Genomic DNA, 18,710 nt, shown 5'->3' with positions numbered 1-18,710 from the left:
AAAAAAGGCAGGGGGCAATAATAGGGGTCCAGCTCCCCACTTTAGTCCCTTGGCCATGCCCACGGAGTCTGTCCAGACCCTGAAATCTGCTTAGCTCAGAGGTCTGTGGCTGCTCACAGGAAAGCATCTCCTCCTTCCAAAAGGTCAGAATCAGTGTGCTAACAGCTGAGTGGTGCTCAACACGCTATGTGACAGGGAGCAAAGGGACAATGAAAACCCTGTCTTTAGAGTCCTCAAATTTCTGCTTAAGGGGAAAACAATTTAATTGGGACACAGCCCAGGAAAGGGTAGCAGCCCTTAGTTCTGGACAAATCCTAAAGCGCCCTCCAGCCTCATCCACACCACGTTTTGTGAACTCGAGGGGTACTTTCTGTCCTGGTCCTCACCCTGTCCTCCTACCTAGGGCCTTTACAAATGTCTGTTTCGTCTGCTTGGATTGTTTTTCTGCCTTCTTTACCAGTTAAACTCCCACGTTAGAACTCAATTCGAGCTCTACTTCCTCAGGGACCCCTTTCCCTCCACAGGGTCCAATCCCCCCGTGAGGCAGGGAAAGCATCGTGTGGCGGCTTGTCTACAACGCTCAATCTGGCTGCCGTTTGTTCCTGGGATTATCTGATTACCTTCTTGCTGTTCCACTAGAGCCTCAGCCCTCTGAGAGCAGGGACCATGTCTATTGACTATGATTTCACCAGCACTATACACAGAGCCTGGCCCATGCGGATGCTCCAGGAAGTGTGTTCAGTGAGTGGATGAGTGCTGAGCAGGCAGTGGCTTTTATTATTGCAAAGTTCAAAGCACAGAGCAGAAAAAGCACAAACATAAGCACAGCACACCTTTCTTGTACAAGAAAGATGTTTAATGCAAAAGCTCAAGTACACAGTTCGACATCAGTCTAGTTCAAATTAAGTTCGTATTACAAAGAACCAAGAAGCTTGGATGGGGCCACTGTTGAGGTCAAAAGGAAGTCTCTGCCCAAACTGGAAGAACACTGACTTCAAGAAGGGCTTTCTCTCTTGGAAAGGACAACCTTTGGAAGTGCCCTTACCCCTGGACTCTTCAAACACCTCAGGCACCTCCGTGCAGGTACAGCAGCACAGAGCCACAGGCAAAGCCACCCCCTGGTCAGGATTCCGCATCCCCACCAGAGGAGGGCCCAGCCAAAAGGCACTGGGGCTCAGAACACAGGGACTTTGCCAAGGACGGGGTGGGCATGGCAGCCCTGGAGAACCAGCTCAACAGGCTGCTTTGGGTGTAGGTGGGCCGGGGTCTTCTGGTTTATCCCTCACCCGCCCCCACCCTGGAGCTCAGTTTGCTCAGATGAACCACAGTGAGATGGGTCTGGTGAAGAAGCTACAAGGGCAGTGGTCGGTAGTATGCTTGGGGCGGGGACAGAGCCAAGTGCTCTGCCGAGGAGGACCTATTTCTGCCGTCCTGCTAGCTGTCTGGGTGGGTGGAGGGGGGACAATAGGGCTCTAGTGGGGACCATTCCAGCAAAACATCGTTTTTGGTTTTTTACTACACTGGGCTTAATTTGAACGAGCCAAGCCTCTTACAAGGTGGGAAGCCATCACCTCTGAGTTGCTTCAGAGCTCACTCTGGGGCAGGCGAGGTCCCAGGAGCAGGCACGGAGGAGGGAGCTCAGGCAGAGGTTTCCCGCTGCCCTTCTGGGTGTTTAGTTTAAGCTCTGGTTAACTTCCTGCTGCAACTTCTGGGCAGGGCCATTCCTGGGCTCAAGTTGCAGGAGACAACTGATGTCTTCAAAGCTGGATTTATAGTCCTGAGAGAAGAGAGCAGGGGGTGAGGATGTGGCCCTGATGGAGGCGAGATGAAGTGGAGACGGCAGGCCTGCCCTGAGCCACGTGGGGGCCCCTGGAGAAGGGACGTGGCACCACCTCGCCCTGCTCTGGGAGGACCGCCACCAGCACGGACGTTTCTGACGGTGCCTTTCAGTCAGGGTCTTCTTACCTTGAGTGCCTTGTAGGCTTGAGCTCGTCTGTAGAACGCCTTCACGTTCCTTCCATCCAGCCTGAGGGCTTCTGTGCAATCCTTCACTGCTTCCTTGTACTGCTTCAGAACCAAATGGCAGAGCGCTCTGATGGGGAAAGACCGTTTGGAGGTTTCAATCACTGCTTGGAGGCCACCCACCAGCCACAAGGAGGTTTGAGGGCTGACCTCGGACTCGGACTCGCCGAACACCTGCTCTGTGCTGCATACTTTTTAGCTTCCTCACCCTCGAAGCAAACCACCGGCTCGGCCCGGAGGGGCCAAAGGCCCCGTGCACGCACCAGTGCCAGCGTAAGGCAGAGTCTCCGGACGGGAGCCTGGTGTGCAGGTCTCTACCCCCTAACCACATCCAGTCATCACTTGGTCTACTTCACGCTCCCATCCTGTGCTCTTTTAACATCAAGAAAAGGATCCTGAAACCTCCCCCTTGATGGACTAAAAAGTCATCTACCTTAAACAAATACTGGACTGCATGCGGACGTGTTAGCAGTGAGAAGTAAAGATGCCTCCAGCTCACCCTGAAATGCGCCTAAACTAAGAACAATCGATAGCTAAACAGCGATAAAGCAAATGTGACAAAACGTTAAGGAGGAATTGACGGTAGGTATGCGGGTGTCCAGTGTCCAGTTCTTTCAACTGATATTGTGAAAATTTTCACAGTCGTGGGAAAAAACAGTTGCATACATCATACAAGACGCTCTACACCTACGGGGAAAGAAGTATGTATATCTTCATCCATTTTCAATTATTTTCCCCAAGGACGGTCATGAAAAACAGGTGTCCTGGAACTCATTTGCTATTTTCAGTGAGAATAGAGTATTTGCTTAGTTGGATGAACCATAACTTATTTTACCAATTCCTTAACTACAGATCTTTTTCATTTCTTCCAGTTTGTAGACACAAGGTGCTGCCATGAGCATCCTTGTGCATAAAGCTTAGCGCCTATCCCGAGGGACAGATGGGTCAACGGATACACGCATTGAAAATCTTGACTCTTACTGCCAAAATGTTCTCCAAAAGAGCTGCTCTCGTACAACCAGTTATTGATAGAGCCTATTTTCCTGTAAGTGAACTAATCCTGGGTCTCAACCTTTAACTTATTAATATTGGAAGAAAACAGTGTCTCACTATTTTAACGTAGTTGCTTTAAATATGGGCAAAGCTCTGTGTCTTTACATAAGACTTTTCAACCTTATGAAATAAAATTTACCTTTAATGACCTCTGTGGTCCCCACCTCCCCATTCCCTAGCTCTATAATACATTCCACACTGCAAAATAATTAACCCACGCATTCTTCTAGAACATAATTTTTAATTTCTACATTTGAAACCGTGGTCCACTTAGGATTTATTTTAATAAGGAGTGAGGTAGGGATTCAGGCTTATTTTTAACTCCTATCCAGTCAACCCAACACTACTCATTGGAAAATCCCTCTTTTCCCTACACTTTATCATATGCTAAATTCTCATAGGCTGCTATTCTCATTTTTTCCTGACAAACTTCAGAATCATTATCGTGAATTAAAAAAACTCTAACGTTTTTACTGAGACTGCATGGATTTATAAATTAGAAAAAGCTCCCCCTTGCATCAATTTTTTTAAAGTAACCTCTGTGCCCAGCAATGGAACCTGAACGTATGAAATCGAGAGCCAGAGCTCCATGCTCCGCTGGCAGAGACAGCCAGACCTCCCTACCCCCCAGCATACCAATTTAAAAGCCAGCACAACAGGGGTGCTTGGGTGGCTCAGTCAGTTAAGCATCTGACTTCGTTCGGTTCAGGTCATGATCTCATGGTTTGCGTGTTTGAGCCCCACGTCAGGCTCTGTGCTGACAGCTCAGAGCCTGGAGCCTGCTTCAGATTCTGTGTCTCCCTCTCTCTCTCTGCCCCTTCCCAGCTCGCACGCTGTCTATCTCTCTTCAAAAATAAACATTAAAAAAATTTTTTTTGTTGTTAATAAAAGCAGGCACAAATTCTTTGTCATTCTTCCCACTGAAGGAGTCCTATGTTCTCTCCCCTCTAATTCAGGTAGGTTTGGGGACTGACCAGTAGAGAGGAAAGGGCATGGTAGAGCATTAAAATGGCATCTGGGGGGTGGCTGGGTGGCTCAGTCAGTTAAGTGTCTGACTTTGGCTCAGGTCATGATCTCACGGTTCATGAGTTCACGCCCTGCCTTGGGGGAGCGCCACTTCTGTTTCTTGTTCACTTATGCGCTCTCTCTCAAAAAAAAAAAAAAAAAAGCATCTGGGATGAGGTATAATTTCAGTCTCAGTGGATGGAAAATTCGTAAATATAAAATATAAAGTTATCAGTCCTCTAAATTTTTATTTGAGAGAGAAAGTGTGAGTGGGAGAGGGGCCGACAGGGAGGGAGAGAATCCCATGCAGGCTTCACGATGTCAGCACGGAGCCCGACGCGAGGCTCGATCCCACAACCATTGGATCATGGCTGAGATGAAATCAAGAGTTGGACGCTTAACCAACTGAGCCACTCAGGTGTCCCACAGTCCTCTAAGTTAAAAATTCTTTAAGTTTGTTTATTTTTGAGAGAGAGAGAGAGAGAGAGAGAGAGAGAGAGAGAGAGAGAGACCCAAGCAGGCTCTGCACTAACAGTGCAGAGCCAAAGGCAGGGCTTGAACCCACGAACAAGGAGATCATGGCCTGAGGCAAAATCAAGAGTCAGACGCTTAACCAACTGAGCCACCCAGGCACCTCTAAATTAAATTTATAAATTCATGGGTGCCTGAGTGGCTCGGTCGGTTGAGCGTCCAACTTCGGCTCAGGTCATGATCTCGCGGTTTGTGAGTTCGAGCCCCACATCAGGCTCTGTGCTGACAGCTCAGGGCCTGGAGCCTGCTTTGGATTCTGTGTCTCCCTCACTCTCTACCCCTCCCCCACTCACACTCTGTCTCTCTCTCCTTCAAAAATAAACATTTAAAAAAATAAATTTATAAATTTATAAATTCATTGTAACCATAACCAAAAGCGCACCAAGAAACTTTCTGGAGTCTGTCAAGACGATCCTAAGGTTCAGCCAGAATGAACCTGGGAAAACAGTCAGTGATGCTCTGAGTAAGAAGAATAAGGAAAAGACTAGCCCTACAAGATATTATAAAGCAGTAATAATTGAAACAGTGTGGCATGGACACACTTGCATGAAAACTGTATTTAAACAAAACAAAACATTGTCCCCAAAGTGGTAAAACTCCAGGAAAACAGGCTGGCAGGAGTCTCTAGCAGGATGAGGTCAGCGAGTCAGGCAGGCCCAGAGATAGAGGAATCAAGCTGCCACTGCGTCAACACAGAACAGCAGGCAGCAGCCCTTTCTTCCAGGTTAGCCGGGCAGGCTGAGGCACCAGGCACCCCTGGTCCAATCAGCCAGTAAAACCACAGGGCCAAAGCCCCAAATCCACTCTTTTGTAAGTTCTCTTTTCACCTCATTTGACACCGACACCTGACCTGCACGGACGTGAGGCTACTTGGTCGTTCTTTAACACCGCCCCGTGACAAGTGGAATTCTGCTACGTTTCACGGCAGAAATGTTAACAGCGAGTTTCAGCAAGCTGCCCCAGACTCTGTGCGAGCATTATGTGATTCGGGATACGGACCGTGTCACCTGACTCAAACCTGGAATGCCTTTTATCCCAAGAATTTTGCATAGGGAATGGAGACACTACAGTAGAGCCAAGGTTTTTTTCATTTTTTTAAATGTTGATTTTTGAGAGAGGGAGAGAGGTGAGCAGGGGAGGGGCAGAGAGAGAGAGAGAGAAAGATTCTCAAGCAGGCTCTGCACTGTCAGCACAGAGCCCAATTTGGGGCTCAAACTTACAAACCGTGAGATCATGACCTGAGCCAAAACCAAGAGTCAGATGCTTAACCGAATGAGCCACCCAGGTACCCCGATCCAAGGTTTTTGAACAAGAGTAACATGTGTATGTGAGCAGGAGAAGAGAAACAGATTCACAACATTTTATCGTAAATCTTTTATGACAAATGATTGGATCAGACATGGTCCCTTGCTGAATATTTCAACTTCTGACAGTAAAACTAATAGAAAGATCTCACCGGAGCCAGGTTCCAATTCTGTCTCCACCATTTAATGGCTGGGTGAGCGGAGGTAAAGCCCTTTCTGCTCTGAGCCTCCGATTTCTTGACTTTACAGGGGAAGACCACCTACCAAAACGTCGGGAGTGTGCTGCAAAGCAGTGACTCCCACACAATAAAAGGGATGGTGTCCTCACTGTGGGTGGAAAGAAGCACCAGCCACAGACAGCAGTTCATGGTGCAGAGCGCTCAACAGCGCCACCCACAGGTCAAACCCTTCAGGCAAGACCTTCTCTCTTGCTCCTGGGCCAGGTGACCATTAGTCCACGGCCTGGGTCGTGCCCTAGGGCTGGGACAGTGCCAACACTTCTAACTGGAGGGGCTTAGAGAAGCCGTGGGGCTAGGGGGAAGGGGGAAGGCGGAGAGACATGTATTGAGGCTTTTACTTTCGGAGTGTGCTTATTTGGGTGGTTCAGGAAAATCTGAGGGGGAGAAGGCCCGACAAAGCCCAGGCTCCACACTGGCACCGCGCTTTCTATTCCTCTAAGGTAGCAGATGCCACAGGCAACACCTGCCTCACGATGACCAAAACCCATGTGAAGGTAGGTTTGGAGCTACAACATGCTGACCAAAACGCTAGGAATGAAGAGCCCACCCCAGTCCGAGAGAAGACTCTGGAACAGTATCCAATGTCCTAAAATCCCCCGGGCCAGCAGCTACATGGAAGATACCTGTTGCTGTATGTGGCGGACTCCACGTCACTGAATGAGAGGCTTTCACTGTACTTCTCAATAGCTTTCTTATGGTTTCCCTTCTTTACAAGCTCATTGCCTTCTTCCTTCAGAACTCTGGCTCTCTCCACATCCCCAGCAGAAGGCACTAGATACAAATTCAGAAGAGGAAAAAGCCATGGAGCGGGTGCCCAAGCGAGACCCACGAGGCCTCGCCAGCCCCGTCTCTTCCAAGTCATCTGCCACCCTCCCCCACTGTCCCCCCCCCCCCCCCCCCGCCAAGATCCCTGCGCTGCCCTAAAGCAGCCTCCCTGATGAAGGAGTCCCCCATGTGGCTTCTGGGAAATTAAACAATTTTTCAGTCATAGGAGGTTGGGGACTCCCATACAAACATACTTAGACATGCACATAAGAATAGACAGAACTCGGGTTCTAGTCCCGGTGCTGCCACTTAGGAGCTGGGGATCTCGTGGGGCCCAAGTCTTCTGGACCTTAGTCTCTCCATCCACCGGGGCACTACCTGCCCCACACGTGGCTAGTTTAGGACGAAATCTGAGCATGCAGAACATCCTATAAACTTAAAGCAGGAGAGTAAGTAAATGAGATTTAAATAAGCAAGCATCTGAGAAAAAAAGGGTATAGCCCCCAGGCTTCAGAAAAGGGCAGAAGAGCCCGCCAGTCTTCACGGTGGCTTTGGCCCGGGCCTGTACCCTCCCTCACGAAGTGCGTGCAGCTTCCCCACCCCCGCCCTGACAGGGAGACAAGGTGAAATGCAAGCTGCTCACTTGGCTTTCCGGCCCTTCACTGAGCAGCCCCACATCGTCGTTCCAGACCTCACTCCCATTTCACCTGTTTTTGTAATTTTTAAAAACTACCTTTATAAAATACTGGATATGTATGGCACGGGTAAGGTTTTAGGAACTGAACTAACACCCTTGAACTTATCCCTCACCTTAAGAAACAGAACATTCACTAAGACCTTTAAAGCCCTGTGGGGCCCCCTCCCCAAATCAATCCACTCCTGGAGGAAACCATTATCGCCAATCCTGTGCTCCCTTCCCCCGCTTTTTTCTTGGTAGCTTAACTATATACAACAGTTTCTATAAACCATTTGCTGTTTGTTTTGTTTTTAAACTTCGTATAAAAGAATAAACGATTCTAACTATGCTTCTCTGATCTGGTTTTGTCTTCTCCCCTCACCAACGTGATCCTGAGATTCACCTGTGTTGATACGGATGCCTGCAGTTCATTCACTCTCACTGCTGTGGTACAACTGATTTATCTGTTCTATTTACAGATTTGGGTTGTTTTCCAGTTGTGTTTTTTGCTGCTGCAAACATTCTTGTACACGTCTCCTCTGCGCACATGCATGAGGTTCTCTAGAAGCAGAGCCAACGGGCTGCCGCGTACACACGTCTTCAGCCTGACCTCGGCTCTGCGACACAGCTCGCTGAAGGCACGTGGATTCCCACTGTTCACACCGCGATGCCCACAGGCTGCATTCTCTCACGTTCTCTGGCACCTCCCCCAGAAGCCATTCCCCAAACCCCTCAGTGCACACGTTAGTTCACGTTTTGAACTCCCCAGATACTAAAGACTCTAAAGCACTTATTCTTCCTCCTATATTTTCTTTTTTTTAAGTAGGCTCTACCGCCAATGTGGGGCTTGAACCTACAACCCTGAGATCAAGAGTCATGTGCTCCACAGACTGAGCGAGCCAGGCACCCCTTTCCTCCTGTATTTTAAAATGCTGTTTATGTGTCCCAGTCTCATCAGACTGAGAGCTGCCTGAGGGCCAAGACTGCCTGCCTTCTCTATGTCACACTGCCTAGCACAGCACCTGCAAAACATACGGCTCAGTGGCTCTGAAAGAAGGAAATTAATGGTAGGTGCTCTGAAGCCATCTAGTTTATCAGCACCCCACATTTTCATTCCGGAGAAGAACGGGGGACACTTAGCAGGTTTCCACAAACCAGAGTGAGTGCTACCCATGGTCAGATAGGTTCCCTCCTGGGAAGGGGAGTTAACTCTGCCCTCCCCTGACACCCATGGCTGGGCTCCAGCCCGCACACCTGCTGCACCTCCTCCCCTCACCACCTAGCTTGCTGGGCCCACCTGAGGCCCCTGGAGCACTGGTGAGCCTGTCTGTGCCTCAAAAATGGCCTCTTACTCAGTCTCCTGTCTTTGGGTTACCTGACTTTCATCTCCCTTCTCTTATTCATCCTCCAGGGACTCCTTGCACGCGTGTGGGTGTGTGTTCGTTCTTAGGGAAGCATCACCCTCTAGTTAAGAAGGTGGGACAGATGGCTTACAGTGGAGCTCATCACAAAATCTCAGTCCCTGGTCACGGTGACTAATTCAGACAATAGCCTGTGACCAAATGGGCCGGAATCGTTGAGAAAACATGTGACCTAGGGATTTAAAGAAGCTCTCTCCTTCTTAGGGGGCTATTGGAAGAAGAAACCAACCTTCTTCTCCTCTGAGCCATGAGGCACGGCATATGGACATGAGGCCAGGAGCTGCTACAGCCACTTCACTACTAGGAGGGAAGACTGCCCGAAGACAAAGCCAACACACTAGAGGAGAGAGCGGAGAGAGCACGGAGGAATGGACTCAGAGTCTGAGAATGTTGTGAGCGGCTGGAGCAAACCCTGCCTGAACCTGAACTCTGAACTTCTCAGTTTCACGAGCCCGTACATTCTCTTTGTTGTTTTCACCACGTTGAGTCTTCTGCTCTTGCTACCAAAACAGCCTGGACGATCCATCCCCAGCGCCGCCAGAGGAACTAATGCCGTACGTACACCGACGCACCAGGCTGGGAGTTCCAGGCGTCTTCTATCGCTTCACCCGTACAGCGGTGGGTGGGCTTTCTCATCACCTCAGTCTCTAAGAGGTTAGGACTTTTCGTTTTGTATTTTTTCTTTTAGATATTTTTTATAGCGCAGCTTAACCAAGGCCGATTTTTATAGGATTACCCTAGAGAAAGTGGCTACGGGGAGACTATGCCACTCCGGGCAGCAAGTCACAACTTACCTCTGCTCTTTGCCATTGTGGTTTCTCTGAGTTTGCTCTTAGCTCTTTCTCTGCGGCACTCGGAGGGCAAGGACTCCCACCTCTTCTGAGCCGAAACAGGCACCAAGGGGGTCAAGGGCAGCTTCAGGCGCCACTCGGGCCCAAGTGAGTCCATGAGAGCTCTGCTCATCCTGGAAAGGCAGACAGAATTACAGGGAGGTTTCCGGCTGGGTCCGGGAGATAGTCCTCCTCTCATAAATCCAAAGCGGGTGTACGAGAGCCACCATCCCTTTCCGGCCTTCTAACACACAGCGGGAAAGGGACAGAAGTCTGCACACGACAGTACCCCCTGCTGCCATGACATTACTCATCTACATTAACTTCAAAGTGGTGACCGCTGCTCGTGAAGCGTATTCCACCTTATCCCCAGAGGACCACACATGCCCCAAGAAAGGAAATGTTTTATATCTTCCTAATGGATCTATGACAAGGCCACGCAAGCACCTGACATTGGATTTTTAAAAAGTGCAAATCTTCTGTCATTCTCTCATTTTAAAACCCTTCAGTGGTTCCCGCTTCCCTGGGCTGACGGGGCCTGACACCTGGTCCCTTCCCGCCTCTCCGCTTTTACCGTGTGCCACGTTCCCTCTTGATCCCTATGTTCCAGACTTTGCACATGTTCTTCCCTCTACCCAGAACAATCTCTTCCACCTCCCGTTCCCCATCTCCCCCTTCTGGCCCAGCTAACTTGCTTCAAATGCTGCTCGGGGACCTCGTCCATCTTGTATGTGCTCAACCAGTGAACAGAGCCAACTGCGTGCTTTTTCGGCTCCAACGACTGCCTCCTAGAGGCAGTGTGACTAGAATGAAAGCGTCACAGGCCGGCATCACTGCAAACTCATGTCCTTGGACTCTGATTGGCACAGCAGTCTCAAACCTCCACCGTCCTCGGCCCGGCTCCCTCACCCTCCTCCTCCTTCGGGGCAACGTCCCCATCCTGAAAATGCAAACTCACCTGCAAGGGCACCTGACCCTTCCCATTTCTCTCCCGTCACAAAGGAAGAAGTGACGAGGCCAACCTCTCCACCGAAGCTCCGGGCCTCCCCTCTCCCTGCCTCTAGCAGCAACCACGGCCAGCACCTCTTCTACAGCTTCAACCTTTCTCCGTGCCCGGAGGGCCGCCTGGAGGCCCCACTTGACTGCACAGCTGGACTCCTCTGCCTCTCCTCAGCCAGACCTCTTGAACTGCTGCTGTCACATCCACCAGTGACTTCATTCTTAAACCCAGAAGTCCGCGTAAGCTCCCTGCCACACCCGACAGGAAGGATGTCTTCGTCCTTCTGGAAACACTTTCTCCCGAAATGCTCCAAGTTCCCTCCTACCCTCCAGCTGCTGTTCTCCTGGAAGTCCCTCAAATGTTGCAATTTTCAAAGCTCCATCCTCTCCCCCCAGCTCACTTGCCGTGGGGGTCTTCTTCTCTCCCACAACCTCAATCCACCTCGACGCCGATGACCTCTGAATCCAAATGTCTGCCCTGTATTCTTCTCCTTTGCCCCCAAACCCATGGAACTACCCAACCACTGTCCTTACATCTCCCGTCTCGGGTCCCCTCCAACGCAACCTGTCAGCCTCCGGGATGTCTCTTCTATTCTTCCCTCTCACCACCCTCCTAACACCAAATCTCACCGAACTACTACCCAAATGTCCCCAGAACTGGTCCCACTGTCCTCCTTCCACTATCCCTACCGTCTCTTCTGAGTTACTGCTGGGCCCTTCCTACCCTGCTCTCCTTCGTGTCATCCCTCAGCACGGAAGCTAGTTAGCTTTTCTCTCAAATCTGCTCCCGCTGTCCCCCTGTTAAAGCCCCTTTCACAGAGCCTCACCATGCCTGGATTAGGTCCAGGCCCCTGAGTGCCAGGCCCCGTGTGATCTGGTCTCACCTCACCCGCCCGAGCTGAGCTCCTCACCAGCAGCACCAAGCAAAATGGGACTTCTCGCAATTCCTGGAATCCATCATCCTCGCTCACCCTGCGCAGGCGGCCTCGTGGCTGCCCCGATCCCGGATTTCTATTCATTTCTCAGCCACGGCTCGCCTCCTCTGGAAAGTCCTGACCAGTCTCCTCCCTCCCCCTGGCTGGTCAGGTGCCCCTTTCTGCCCCTACAGCCCCCTGGGCCGCCGCCTACCACAGCACTCGACATACACGGGTGCACTTGGCTACTACTGGGGTTCCCCATGAGACTGGGGGCTCCATTACGGCAGCAAGAGCTATGTGTCAGGCATCAGCCCAGGCCCTAGGGCAAAGACGGGCACACGAGTGGCAGATTCTGTTGAAGGACAGAAACTAAAAGGAGGCAGAGAGAAAACGAGTGAAGCTAAAAATGACGCACTAAATACATACCACAAAGTCCTGTGAAGGGTTTGCTACGGTGTCACGTTCGGCTTTCTAGCAGCCCGTGCAAAGAGGGGAAACATGCTCAGTCACACAAATGAGGGTATCCATGCGGTACAACCACTCAGAAGCCCAGAAAGCAGTGCTGCCCGACGGACCACCTGAAGGGGTCACAGTACAACATACAGAGCCATCCCCGCGAACACCACCCGTCGCCTTGTGCTGCGGCTGCCTGTGCCCCTGTCTCACTTTCCCTGCTCTAGGTAGGTCTGCGGAGCAAGTGGGATCTGTACCTGGTTGTTACTGCGGTCTTCCCCTCTGAACCTGGCACAATCCTTCCAACAGAGCTCAGTAAGTGGTTACAGCGTGAATGACTCAGAGCAGCTAGGCAACAATCCACCAGTCCTCTACGTCTGACCCCGAACACACCTGCTAAACACGACAGCTGACTCTCCTTCTGCGCTTTCCCCACGTGCTCATTAGGAGTTTCTAAGCCTAGCCCAAAGGGACCCCCAGGAGATGCCCAAAGCAGTGGCCCCAAGTGCATCCGGAGGACAGGGAGTCCCAGAGAGACTGCGGGCGGTGGCTCAGGCTCACCTGTTGATGCCTTCCAAGGCCGACGTCACGCGGTCATCAATCTGCAGTGCGGTCTTGTAGTCGACATAGGCCAGGGGGTACTTCTCCAGAGCCTCGTAGGCGGACGCTCGCCGCAGCAGGGGCTTCAGGCTGAAGGGAACCAGGGCCAGCGCTCTAGGGCAGGAGGCACAAATGTCACCTGGCTGCTGAGTCACCAGGGCTCCCCTGCAGCTCCTTCCAGGCAGGGTCATGTGCAGCATTCAGTATACAGGAGGTCGCATCTGGTAGAGACACTGCTAAAATGTCAAACCTTAGAGGAGGGACTTTCGAACTTGGACTGAGGTGGAGAAGGGCTGACGGACAGAAGGCCACTCGTACTGTGAAATCTGTGTGCCCGTCCGTCAGTTTTCATGGTTGCAATCCACCCTGCAACCCCACCCCAAGTCAAGCACAAGTGCCTTGTAGTTCTCATTCTTCGATGTGCTTCTACGGAGGCTGACCCGGTGGGAAAACAGGCTCTGGAGTCAGATGGGGAGCGGTGTTGGAATTCTACCTCTGCCACCAACCACGTGACCCCAGGCAGGTCACTTTACCGTCTCGGTCCCCTGCAACCCAGCGCTAGCCTGGGCAGGGTGGTAAACTTACCCCACAGAGTGGTCATGAGCACTCCCAGAAGGAAACCTAGCACGGGCCTGGTACAAATGACCTTAGCACAGGCTCCATGAGCCTGCTCACCTCTCCTCCTCTCCCACCTATCACCAGGGCATGAATCTAAGGCAATACCACAGGACACAGGATCTGAGAACATGAAGTCCCATGTGCTAGTTCAGTGAGGAGGAAAGAAGGCAGGGTCAGACTAGCTCGGAGAAGAAAGAAGTATGAAAAACTGTTTAATGTTTAACATCCTTTACCCCTGGTCACCGACGAATACCTCTTAGTTTCTTTTGAGACCATTCACTAACCTCTATCCCTCTTTCTTTCCCTCCCTTGCTCCCACACACATCCACCGCAGAAAAATCCTGGGCAAGCCAGTCACCAGTCTGCAGCTCAATCTCACCCTCAGGTCCCAAACCTCAAAGGCCTTTAAGGCCCACCTCTAACTTCCCACCCCACTCCTTTTTCGGCAGACTCCAAAGACATAAGTCAGGGGCCACGAGGACTAAGTAGAGCCTCCTATCCTCAGTGACCTAGCGGTTGCTTCTGAATTATCTGGCATGGCCGTAACTGGTGGGATCGGTCCAAACAATAATACAGGCCAGATAAACCCAGCCTCCTCTCCTGAGACCCCCAGGCCCCCAAGGTCACCCCTGCCCACTTACAAAGTGCAATCCTTGATGCAGTCCTTGCAGTTGCCATCCTTTAAGTGGCACACTGCACGGTTAGAGTAGAGAATACTTTCTTCTCCAGGGTTCGAAGAACCTGCCCAGGGGGAAGCAGACAGGAGATTAACAGGGTGGGAAATGGATGCCCTGGGGCTCTGGGATGTATTTCATACGAGTCCTGATCAGGCTTGTCGGTCTGATGGGCTGCTGGGGTTTGTCATTCTCTCGTGGAGCCAGAACGGGAGGCTTCCTGCCACTCACAAGGAGAGTGAGACTCATTCTACCAACCACAGCCCGTTGCCCCAAACCTCTTCTCCAGCACTGAACTTGGGACCAGCCAAGAGACAAGACACGAAATAGCTGCCTTCTGCTCAGAGAAGTCCATGCTGTAACTACACGTGTGTGTGTGAGAATTTTATTACAAAAATCACGTAAACCCAATAAAAGCGTTCCTAAAAAAGAAAAGAAAAATGTGATACATAGACTGAACAAGGGTCGTGGGGACATAAAAGACAAGAGTAATTCCACCTGGTCAAATCAGACAGGACTTTGCCAGGGAAAAGTCCTCTGGGTGTGGCAGGATTAAGCAGAACTTAATCAAAGGAAGGATTCGAGCTACCAACAAGCCTGATCAAGAAGCCCAGAGGGAGAATTATCAGGCATTTCTCTAAAGGCAGTCCTTATCCTCAGGAATCTCAGAAGCCTATGTCTTTCATTGTGTGGCCACAATGACTTTCATTTTTTTATATGTTTATTTTTGAGACACACACACACACACACACACACACAGAGAACAGGAGCGGGGGAGGGGCAGAGAGAGAGAGAGAGAGACACACACACACACACACACAGAACAGGAGCGGGGGAGGGGGAGAGAGAGAGAGAGAGAGAGAGAGAGGGAAGGAAAGAGAGAGAGACAGACACAGAATCCGAAGCAGGCTCCAGGCTCCATGCTGTCAGCACAAAGCCTGACTCGAGGCTTGAACTCACAATCCGTGAGATCACGCCCTGTGTCAAAGTCGGACGCTTAACCGACTGAGTCACCCAGGCGCCCCAACTTCCATTTTTAAAATAATTTTTCAACTACTTTATGCCCACTAGCATAGACCATAATGGAAAACACACGAAAAACCCTGAAAACTACCAAGTGCTGATCCGGTAATTCCATCCTGGGTATATACACAAAAGAATTAGAAACAAACTCTCTTTTGAAAATTATGAAATAGCTAGAAGAAAACAGTGTAACAGGAACTTGACATCCACCACTGGACTTAGCACATGTTATATTTGTTTCCAGCCTTTTGAATTTTTGATACGGCCAAAGCTCCACTCAACCTCATCCTTCTCTCTTGCTCCCTCCTCAGACGCCCAGCGCTCAGCACAGTCCTGAGGTTGGGATGTGACATCCTCCTGCATGCCTGTGTGCCTGCTGCCATTACAGCTGCATTCCTAAGCTTTTCCCAAGTGGCATGTTATTGTCTATCCTTCAGCAATTTGCTTTTTTTCCATTAAGTATGTTTCCATGTTGAGGCATGACAGCTTTCATTCAACATCAACGGTGACAAATCTGATAAAATAATAACTTTTCCCCCCTTATCTTGCCAGGCCCTGAGTGAGACAGCAGAGTACAGAAAAAAGTAAACTATATCCTGGCCTTTAAGGAAAGAGTACAATTACTCACAACTTGCAGTGCACGTCAAGTCACTGGAACGCACAGAAACAGCAGTGGGGCAGTGGCAAGGGCGCTGGGACCTAGAATCCCGCCACTCAATCCCGCTGATCGAACGTGCCCACGTGACTATCACATGAAGACACCACTTCACAGACCTGCTGGAAGGGTTCATTTTGTTAGGTTACTCCCTGCTGTCCTTTCAAGAGCCGCAAAACTGTTCACAGAAATCCAGGGATTTGCCCAGAAATTATCTGGACAATCAACAGCAAGATCAGAACCGAACGCTGGTCCCCTACTAAATCCAGACACTAGGCCCTTCTAAGGATCCAGAATAAATCCACCCAAAAGCACCAGCTTTTTTCCAGGCTGGCTGGAGTAGGATGAAAGAAAAAGGCAGAAATAGCAGTCTCGCAGATTCATCCGGGACTTCATCAAGTGACGCTGAGATGAGGAGGTGGGCCTAAAAAGGGAGTGTTCTAGAAGAATAAGAGGTGGGCAAACGAGTGGCTTCAAACTGCAAAAGTTCAAACAAGAAAGACTGGAATTTGGAGAAGATTTGGGGAGAAGTCTAGCAAAGTGACTCAAAACTTGGACTTGCGAATCAGACCCATATTCAAATCCTGCCTCTGACATGTCTTTATTGTGTAATTCTTCTGGACTCATCTAGAAAGTATCTTATCCACAGGTTTGTATGAAGATCAAAGAATTGACGTCTGTAATGTCTGGCACACAGTAAAGCACTCAACCAGTGCCAGCCAAGAAAGGGAGAGGAGGAAAACACAGGGAAATTGGTCCTACGGAAAATGAGGGCTCACGGGTAAGACACTTTTGGAGAAGAGGTTTGGGGCAATGGGCTGTGGTTGGTAGAATGAGGCTCACCACTTCTCCAAAGTGTCTCACCCATGAGCTGGAGGTTGGGAGAATGGACAAGGACATGCTATACCTCTATTAAAAGTTATTTTTAAACGTTTATTTTTGAGAGAGAAAAAGAGAGAACGAGCAGGGAAGGGGCAGAAAGAGAGGGAGACACAGACTCCAAAGCAGGCTCCAGGCTCTGAGCTGTCAGCACAGGGCCCGATGTGGGGCTTGAACTCACGAACCGCAAGATCATGACCTGAGCTGAAGTCGGACGCTTAACCGACTGAGCCACCCAGATGCCCATGCTACACCTCTATTTAAAGCAAAACTTCCCAGTAGCCTCCCATCAGGGAATAAAATCCAAACTCCTTACCGCAGCCTATTGTGTAAAATAAGGCCAGTAAGTCTCTGCCGCTCAAACTGCCCTCAACACCTCCTGTTCTTCCACAGCTCACTATACGCTGTGGCGCCTGGGACACACCGTGCTTATTCATCTGGGGCCCTTGGAATGAACAGTTCCTCCACGTGGAACACGCAGCACCCAAAAGTTTGTGCACCTGGCTTCTTCTCATCATTCAGACGTCACTTCAAATGTCACTGCTTCAAAGCTGTCCTTGACCTTCCACTCTAAAGGAGCTCCCCAGTCTCCTGCCTTACCATATCACTGTATTTGTCTTTTTTGCAGTCCTAATTGCGATCAGACAGGCCTTGTTTACATCTGGATAAAGAAAATGTGAAATATCCACACAATGGAAATTATATGGCCTTAAAAAGTTAGTAAGAAATTCTGTCACATGCTACAACACCGATTGCAACGTCCTCGAGGCCATTCTAAGCAAAATAAGCCAGTCCCAAAAGACATAGGACTTCACTCATTTGAAGTATCTAATCAAAACCAAGGATACACGAAGTAGAAAGGTGGAAAACAAGGGCTGAGGGGGAGGAAAGGAAGATGACAGTGTTCAATGCGTAGAGTTTCAGTGTCGCAGATGAAAAAGTTCTAGCGATCTGTTGCACAACAATGTGAACTTACTTGCACTTAAAAATGGTTACGAAGATAAATTTAAGGTTGTGGGGGTTTTTTTTTTTTACAGCAATAAAACATGAGATCAAACATCCATTAATACGGAGATATGTTTGTGATATGTCAGCAAGTGAAAAAGAACCAGTAACAAAACCATATTACCATTAGGAAAAAAGGGGGTGGGGGGCAGGCGAAGAAAGAGCTAAGGAAGTCTCTCGCAGGATGCCAGAGCAGGGAGCGGGCGGGAAGGGTGCCGGGTGGCCCTGGTGAGCCAGACGACCGCTGAGAACGCAGGCCCCGGGGGGGTCGGGGGCCGAGCGAGGTCTGGGCGGCCGCGGGGCCGTGGGGGAGGAAACACCGGAGGGGGGAGGCAGGCCTGGCGGAGAAACGGGGGCCAGGGTCGTACCTTGCGCCTCCAGCTCCCGCAGCGCGCGGCTGTACAGCGCCGCGGCCTCGGCGAACTGGCCGTTGCGGAAGCTCTGGTTGCCGGCGGCGCGGAGCCCCTCCACGGAGTCTGAGAGCTTGGGGGCCATCCCGGGGCCGGGCCGGCGAACCGGGGGGCGCGTCAGTTACCGCGCTGAGGCGTGCGCAACTGCGAGCGAGCGGGAGCACCCGCTGGCGAGGACTCAGATCCCACGGCCAACCAGCCCACGAGGGGGCGGGACGGACGGGGCGGGGCCGGGCGCCGCGCGCCAGAAGCCCTCTGCGCATGCTCAGCTGCGGACGTCCCTGGTGAAGCGCGCTTGGGTCGCCGGAGTTGCGCCGGGTCCCTGGGGATGCTGAAGGTCTGGGGATGCTGAAGGTCTGTGGATGAAGAAGATGAAAAGGGGCCAGGGCCCTGCTCGCGAGGAGCTTACACTCCAGTGGCAACTGGCAGGCTGTTAACTCTTGAGCAGACGAAGATGATAATCTCATAATGTGATTAGTGCTAGAAGGAAAGCAAAACAGTGATGTAAAGCCAAGTGTCCACGTGGGGGCTGTTTTAGGTAAGGGAAGTGGGGAAAACGTCTCTGAGGGACTAATTGAGCTGAAGCCTGAGAAGATTTAGGGAGTGCTGTTCCAGGCAGAGAGTGCAAAGG

At 50.8% G+C, this 18,710-nt stretch overlaps 1 protein-coding gene across 1 annotated transcript; it reads right to left on the bottom strand.

The window, feature by feature from the left end:
• Window positions 1-750: 750 nt before the first annotated feature.
• Window positions 751-18,297, bottom strand: TOMM34 (translocase of outer mitochondrial membrane 34). The gene is made up of 7 exons (XM_019458373.2): window positions 18,038-18,297; window positions 14,075-14,174; window positions 12,777-12,929; window positions 9,811-9,980; window positions 6,778-6,925; window positions 1,966-2,092; window positions 751-1,777 (listed from the first exon to the last, which is right to left on the bottom strand). The coding sequence occupies exons 1-7, from the start codon at window positions 18,162-18,164 to the stop codon at window positions 1,673-1,675; spliced, it is 930 nt and encodes a 309-aa protein (XP_019313918.2). The 5' UTR covers window positions 18,165-18,297; the 3' UTR covers window positions 751-1,672.
• Window positions 18,298-18,710: the final 413 nt, after the last annotated feature.

The sequence above is a fragment of the Panthera pardus genome, unplaced genomic scaffold (assembly GCF_024362965.1).
Source record: "Panthera pardus isolate Hobbes unplaced genomic scaffold, ASM2436296v1 HiC_scaffold_25, whole genome shotgun sequence".
Classification (NCBI taxonomy): domain Eukaryota; kingdom Metazoa; phylum Chordata; class Mammalia; order Carnivora; family Felidae; genus Panthera; species Panthera pardus.
The sequence above is the reverse complement of the archived record's forward strand: the minus strand, read 5'-3'. Positions and strand labels throughout refer to the sequence as shown.